At 31.2% G+C, this 8336-nt stretch overlaps 1 protein-coding gene across 2 annotated transcripts; it reads right to left on the bottom strand.

Annotated features, from left to right (window-relative positions):
• Positions 1-2361: 2361 nt before the first annotated feature.
• LOC114307059 (amidophosphoribosyltransferase, chloroplastic) lies at positions 2362-5122 on the bottom strand. 2 transcript variants are annotated; one of them, XM_028252421.2, is made up of 2 exons: positions 3054-5122; positions 2362-2884 (listed from the first exon to the last, which is right to left on the bottom strand). In XM_028252421.2, the coding sequence occupies exon 1, from the start codon at positions 4919-4921 to the stop codon at positions 3071-3073; it is 1851 nt and encodes a 616-aa protein (XP_028108222.1). In that variant the 5' UTR covers positions 4922-5122; the 3' UTR covers positions 2362-2884; positions 3054-3070. The 2 variants fall into 2 exon arrangements, with proteins under 2 accessions (XP_028108222.1, XP_028108221.1); XM_028252420.2 differs by having other exon boundaries at positions 2362-2943; positions 3054-4991.
• Between the last annotated feature and the right edge of the window lie 3214 nt (positions 5123-8336).

The following is an 8336-nucleotide window of genomic DNA, read 5'->3' as shown; positions in this document are numbered from 1 at the left end:
ATCTAATTTTTGCCCAATTTCAAAACAATATAACAAGGAAACTTGAAAACATGAAACACTATTATAATGTCCTTTTTTGGGAGTGATATTTTCAACTATCCATCAATGGAGAATACAAATGTGAGGTTTTAAATGGCTGACTTGTAAATTAGTGCTGCTAAATCGGTTGTCACAAATTGTGGTATAAATCTGAGTGACATCATCAACAATTTTTTGTAATGCGGCCTCATTTTGAAAAAAATATTATAAATCTCCTGCTTCGACTCTAATAATTTGTGCAAAACGACGGAGAGAGAGTGTGATTCTTTTCCCCTTAACATAAGAGATAAGACTGAACGGTTCATTTTGTTGGTCACCTAGTGTTAAGTGAACATAAAATAATCGTAGAAGACGGGGATAGATCTTATTTGGCAAATTATTTAATGGTAACCATCCCATTATATCTAATTTGCCAAGTAAGAGTGAATCATATTTAGAAGGTAGTTTTACGTTTCTCCCCGTAATAATTGGTCGAGTAATGAAATGTTCATGGGCTTGTTAATAATGATATGTTGCAAAATCATTAATTAGATAGGCATCATGTTGTTGCTGTGGTGGTGGTACAGTGTTTGAGGATTCACCAAGCTCGGGCCTAGTTCGTTTTGTTCTTGGTATAATTGTTCTTGGCATGATAACTGTAAAAGTGAAAGAAAATTGTATATTAAAACATATGAGAGGTAAAAAATATGTATGAAAAATATATCAACCATTAGTACATTTTTGTGCATATAAACTTATTTTTATGTAAAAAATAAATATGAAAAAATTTGGTGACAAAATTTAATTAGGCAGATGCCATAGAAACAGATTTTTATAAATAAATAATAAAAAAACCATAGGGAATGATATTTCTCATTTATATTGGGCTTGTTTCATTTAGTTTATTATAACTTAGAAACTGATAATCAGAAAAATAAATGATAGTGTGACAAAATTAGAACAGAAATCAGAAAATATAACAGATGAAAATGGAATAGATATGAAACAAAGCGAACAGATACGGAGGTGGAATGGTGACTGGGCCGGGATGACCGGCTGGATGTCCCATGGGATGACCGGCCGGTTGTCCTCCTCTTCCCTCCCTCACTCCCTCTGAAGCTAATGTCTGAAGCTAATATGAAGATGAACTAAAGCTAATGTCTGAAGCTAATATGAAGATGAACTGGCATCAAAACTAACCTGTAAATTATGGAAGTGGAGAAGGAGGACCTAATGAGATGGTGGATATGCTTCTATTTCTCTAATTTTTGTTGTCTGATGTAACTGGAGAAGGTGTTTCTGAGATGGTGAAGTTGGTGTGGTAAACGGAATGAGATTCAAATTTAATAAAAAGAGTGAGGTTCAAAAGGTTCAGTTTGGAATTTTTTTTTATTCACTTTTTAATTGTTAAATATTATTTGATTTTAATATTATTACTTTTTATATATATATCACATCCGTATACTGAGTACACAACAACAGCCTCTCCTTTTTCTTTACCTCAGTGTTGAACACATAGTTATGAAACAATAGGGGGTAGGTAATAAGTAAGTGAAATTACTATCTTACCCTTTATATTTTGTTCTATGTAATCACTTTTCATTTAAGTCAAGAGGGGTATAATAGTCATTTTGTATGTCAATCCCACAATTATATGAGCTCAACGGGTACAATAATGCATTGCATTTCTGTTGCCACATATGGACGAAATTCATAACATGTAATAAATGGAAAAAAAAATTTGATAATGTTTTGTAAGATTTACGTTATGATTTGTGTTTTAAAATATTAAGCGTTGGTTTGGGGTGTCCTAAAAAAGTGCACTTTTTGTCTTTTTGCGAAAAAATATGCAGAAAAGTAGAGAAGTGATGTGATGAAAAAAAGATAAAAAGATGGATTATATAGGTTATGCCAAACGACGCCACTTGTGTATTTATTCCTTCTTTATTAATATGTATTTTAAAAAGTTGTTAACTTTAACAAAATGTTAGAAAAAAATTAAAAACATTTTACAAATGAATTGATAAAAAAATTAATTGGCAGAAAATAATTGACATAGTTTTATTTTAAAATGAAAAAATTATTTCGAAAAAACAATTATTCAAAAAAATTACAAAATAAAAAATTAATTGACAAAAAAAATCAATTTTTAATTTCAGTATTTTAAAAATAGTTTGGTTATTATTGTTGATAAAAAATATGAATATCGATATATGAGTTATGTGTTTGATGATACATTATTAGTTGAATTAAGTTTTGAAAACTATTTTTAAAACACATCACCAAACAAATTTTCACGTTTCAGATGTCACATTAAACTTTCAAAACTTAATTCAAAATACATCTTCAAAACACAATTCAACACTCTATTTAAAAACCATAACCAAACAAATTTTCTACACTCAACTCATAATTCTACAACCCACAAACTCAAAATACAACTCATACTCTCAAATCACGTTTACAAACCACAACCAAACACGGGCTTTGTTTTTTATTTGATCAGCAACAAACATATAATAAATCAAAATAGAAAAAATATTAACTGCAAAAGGAGCCACTGAAACCCGAAATGGCGCCAAGAAACAAATCTTCTTTCTCCCAAATACTTTCAAAGTCTTCAAATTTCTCCTAAAAAATCCAGGCATTCCTTTCTAATCATAAAGACGCAAAAAATCATGCACCCCATAACTTGCGTAAGATTCAAAGTCACCAACCAAATCTTACCACAACTTATGTAAGATTTCATCCTTGGATAAGAATCAAGATATCAGAATGCCTCTTCCATTGTCTGAAAACACAATGCCTTGCATTCCAGAAAAGTTATGCATTCAAATGCTCAAGCTCAAGAACAATCCACAGCTATCTGTGATAATGAGAAATTAGACCAATTCAATATCAGAATACGGATTTTAGCTTCCCCTCCTGCAATTTATCCAAAGAAACACAACAAAAATTGTACTAAAATCGTTGAGTCCCCAAATTTTTCTGTTGTCGTCACAAAAAAGGCAATTAATATAGTAAATTGGGAATACCCTGAGCAATATGACCACTATAGAGGAATTGTTTCCTCCTGAAGTTTCTGGTTTGAATCTCTCTCCCCCTCATTCTGAATTTTAGTTCCTCGAATCCAACCCCCATCAATTGATTCTATACTTCCATTCAACCCATCATCCACAAAATCGCCAACCCGTTTCACTTTCCCCGTTGGCAAAACCGGGTAGTTCCCAGAAAAGCAAGCATAACAGAAGTTAGGAGAATCACTTCCCAACATCTTCTTCAAGCTATCAACTGACAAAAAAGCAAGCGAATCCGACCCTATAAACTCCCTAATCTCCTCCACATTCATCCTATTCGAAATCAACTCCTCAGAACTAGGAGTGTCCACTCCATAGTAACAAGACCCTATAATTGGAGGACTAGCAATCCTCAAGTGAACTTCCTTAGCCCCTGCCTCCTTTATCAACCTAACAATCTTTGACGAGGTGGTTCCTCGCACAATCGAATCATCCACAACCACAACCCTTTTCCCTTCCAACACAGCCCGGACCGGTGAGAGCTTGAGCTTCACACCAAAGTCCCTAATCTTCTGAGATGGCTCAATAAAAGTCCTACCCACATAGTGTGACCTTATCAACCCTTGTTGAAAGGGCACCCCTGCTTTGGCAGCATAGCCAAGAGCAGCAACAACCCCAGAATCAGGGACAGCAATCACAACATCACAATCAACGGGTGCTTCAGTAGCAAGTATTTCGCCAAATGCCCGGCGCGATTCATACACAGACCTCCCAAAAACAACAGAATTAGGCAAAGCAAAGTATATATGTTCAAAGACACAAGCTTTGGGTTCAGGGTGAGGCATTAAACAGAGTGATTGAACACCATCTTTATCCACCACCAATACTTCACCAGGATAAACCTCTCTCTCATAAGTAGCCTCAATTAAATCCAAAGCACAAGTCTCAGAGGCAAACACAACAGCCCCATTTCTTCTCCTACCCATCACCAATGGTCGAAACCCATAGGGGTCTCGAACCGCAACCAATTTATCTTCAGTCAAAAAAACCATGGAATAAGCCCCTTCAAGCTGCTCACAAGCCTCAACAATCCTCAAAAAAAAGGCTCTGGCTTTGGATATCGCGATGAGGTGAAGAACCACCTCTGTATCAGAACTACTATTGAAAATTGACCCATTATCTTCAAGATTGGCTCTAAGGGTTTGGTAATTCACTAAATTCCCATTGTGGGCAACCCCAACAGAGCCGAATCGATAGCCGGCGACGAAGGGTTGGACATTTTTTAGCATAGAAGAGCCAGCAGTGGAGTAGCGAACGTGACCAATGGCTGAATCGCCGGGAAGTTGATCGAGTTTGGATTGAGTGAAGACTTCGGAGACGAGTCCGACGCCGGTGATGGATTTGAGAATGTTTTGGTGGACGGAGACGATTCCGGCGCCTTCTTGGCCGCGGTGTTGGAGGGCGTGGAGAGAGAGGTAGCAGAGGCGAGAGGCTTCTGGGTCGCCGTAGATGCCCACAACACCGCATTCTTCGCGGGGCTTGTCATCGTCGTCGAATGTGAGTGAATGGGGATCTGCGTTTGGTTTGTGAGTGGAGATAAGATCAGAGATGGGGTTTTTAGAAGAGGTTGAGAAGAGGGTTTTGTGGGTTTTGGAGTGGGAGGGGTGGGGGAGGGGTTTGGGGAAGAGAGAGGAGGGTTTTGGTTTGGAGAGAGAGTAGGGTTTGTTGAGGGAGGATGAGAGAGGAGAGAGATTGGTTGTGTTGGTGGCAGCCATGGCTGAGCTCTGAAGCAGAAGCAGAAGCAGAAGCAGAAGCAGAATCAGAGAGAGAGACAGAGGGAGAGAGAGAGGAGTCCGAATCCTCTCCAGCTTCTCTCTCCGGCTCATCCTCCGGTCAACGGCTCAGATAGAGCCACGTCAACTACAAATAAACAAACGGCTCAGATTGATTATTTTAAAAAATAAATCAAAATACATACTCTCACTGACACACACACTCACTGCACACACACACTCTCAATCTGTCCCTTTCTCTCTCTCCGTGCTTTCTGCTGACATATCACGCTCTCTCTTTCTCTCTGTCACATTTCTAACCAAAAAAAAATTAAAATCACACTTTCATTCTGTATCACGTTTTTAATAAAAAATAAAAAAATTATTTTAATCTTTTTAATTTTATTTTCATCATAATATATATATATATATAATTTTTAATATAAAATTTTAATTTTTATAAAATTAGGCCAAGTTTAACAATTCAAAAAAAAAATTATAAAAAAAAATTACAAAATTATCACTATTCACTAAAAAAATTAATAAACATAATATTAAATACCAATTACGTCTACAGCAGCCTATGTACAGAACTTGTCGCATAGGACTGAAAGGAAAAATAAAAAATATTACATGTGTATATTGGATGGTAAAGTTGGGCCTGTGAGGGCTTACTATGGGTTCCTTTTTTTTAATCGAAACCGTTCAATGTATAAAACTCGTCGAGTACTATATGTCTATAAAAAATTACGCCTATCGGATATCACTAACTATATGATCAAATCAGTTTTGTATAAAAAATAGACGGTATTATAGTTAGCATGTGACAAAAAAAACTAATACAATCAGATAGTTATCTATATCCAATGAACATGATTTTTTACAAGATTATAGTACTCGATGAGTTCTACACATTGAACGGTTCCGATTAGAAAAAAGGGACCCATAGTGGCCCCGACAGGCCGAATAACACCGTCTAATCAAAAACAGAAAAGTAGACAATCTTTTTCCATATGCTTTTCAACCAACACACTGCCGAGCCGTACCGATTCATTAATTACCCCTAACACATTTATTTATACAATATTTTAATATACATTTTTTTATAAAAAATCAAAAAATTAACTCAAACATTTATATATTTTCTTTTTCAATTTTTTAGTCCAAAAGGACAAAATTCCAAACAAGTCAAAATTATGAGACAGGTAAAAATATAAAATGATATCATTAAAATAATTAAAAATTAAAAATCCAGATGTAAAATTAAAAAAAAAATTGACTCATTGGCATCACTATTATGTGCCATTTTGGGAACATGGTAAAAAGTCACGTTTTTCGACAAAATGTCCAAAAACGTGGCTGCCAAAAAAGTCAAAAAAGTCATTTGGCAAGTGCTAAAAACGCAGCCCTAAAATTACAAATTAGGGCCTATGAAAAATAAATAAAAAAATAACTCTCTTATGTTGGGTAAGGGTATTTTGGTCATTTTAGTTTGATTTGACACCATAAATAAATATTAAATTAAAAAGCAAAAAGTCAGCTTTTTACCAACTTCCCAAATCACTTTCAAAAAAGCCAAAAAACTTGATAAAAAGCCAAAAGCTAACTTTTTATCAACTTCCCAAAACAACCCTATGTATACTAAAATTTAATATTTATGAAAAATGTTTGATAATCTGAATTTTTTATAGCATTTTTATGACTTAAATAATTTGAATATGTCATAACGAATATGTTTGGTGATCTGTCCAGATCCTATCCAGCTTCTCTCTCCTGCTCATCCTCGTGTCAACAGCTTAGATAGAGTCACGTCAACTACAAATAAATAAACGATTCAATTTGATTACTTTAAAAAATAAAATAAAATACATACTCTCACTAACACACACAGTCACTACACACACTCTCAATCTGTCCCTTTCTCTCTCTCCATCCTTTCTCACTGACACATCATAGCACACTCACATTCTCTCTCTCTCTCTCTCTCACATTTCTAACAAAAAAAATTAAAATCACACATTCTCTATCACGTTTTTAATAAAAAATAAAAAACTATTTTAATCTTTTTGATTTTATTTTCATAATATGTATATATAATTTTTAATATTAAATTTTAATTTTTATAAAATTAATATCATTGAAAATACTCTTTTAAAATAAGATTAATATTAAATATATTTAATACAAATTTAAAATAAATAAAAAGTAATTACTATGTTTAATTATACTTTCAAAGTATTATTTTTAAAATATAAAAATTATCTTAATGAAATAAAACACACAAAAATCATATATTTTTTAAATTCTCAAAAATAATCTTCATTCCAAAAAAAATTTATGCAGTCATTATTTTTAAAATTATTTAAAAAATATATGAAAATTAAACTCGTTTGGTTAATAAAATTAAATTTAACGTCATTATTTTCATTTTTTTCTGAAAATTTAATATTAGTCTTATTTTAAAAGTATATTTTCATTAAATAAGTCATTATTTTCATATATGAAAATTTTAAAAATAATAATTTAAACGCATAACTAAAATTATTAATTACTTTTTATTTATTTTAAATTTTTATTAAATATGTTCAATATTAGTCTTATTTTAAAAAAATATTTTCAATGATATTAATTTTATAAAAATAAAAATTTTATATTAAAAATTATATATATATATATTATGAAAATAAAATCAAAAAGATTAAAATAATTTTTTATTTTTTTATTAAAAATATGTTTTCATTTAGCGCCGCATAGTAGAGGAGTCCGAATTTTTAATAATACTGTTAAAGAATAACTAAACATAGTAATTACTTTTTATTTATTTTAAATTTTTATTAAATATATTTTATTAAATTTTTATTTTAGATATTTTATTTTATTTTTTAAATATATTTTAAATATTTTAATTTTTTTTGTTATGCGTTGATTATGATTTGAGTGTAGAGTTTTAAAATTGGTATGGAGTTTCAAGTGTTTAGTTATGAGTTTTGAAAATAATTTTTGAATTGAATTTTGAGTTATGTGTTTGATTACAATTTGAGCGTGGAATTGTGTTTTAAGTTTAAACTATTAAAATTAAAAATAAAAATATTTAAAAAATAAAATAAAATATTTAAAATAAAAAATATATTTTTAAAATAAAAAATAAAATTTTCTAAAACATTTTCTAATATTTTAAAAAAATAAATCCAAAAAATTCAAAATATAACTCAAAATACAATTCAAAACTCTTTTTAGAACTCAAAACCCTTTTCAAAATTCAAAATTCAAATTTTTTTTTTCAAAACTCATAACTAAACAAATTTTCTTTTTTCAAAACTGAACTCACAATTCCACACTCAAATCACAACTCTAAAAAGAAAATTACAATTTTAAAACTAAATCAAGCACAACCCAAATTTGTGAGTTAACTCATTTACATTATTTTGTGTGAAAGTATGTTATATTTATTTATTTAATAGATTAATTTTAAAAGTGGCATATAATTCAAATAATGAGAATTGTTTTCACTAAGAAAAATTATTTTACA

Source organism: Camellia sinensis, chromosome 5 (genome assembly GCF_055761805.1).
Source record: "Camellia sinensis isolate YWXY chromosome 5, ASM5576180v1, whole genome shotgun sequence".
Lineage (NCBI taxonomy): Eukaryota > Viridiplantae > Streptophyta > Magnoliopsida > Ericales > Theaceae > Camellia > Camellia sinensis.
Note: the sequence above shows the minus strand (reverse complement) of the source record. Positions and strands in the feature narration are given on the sequence as shown.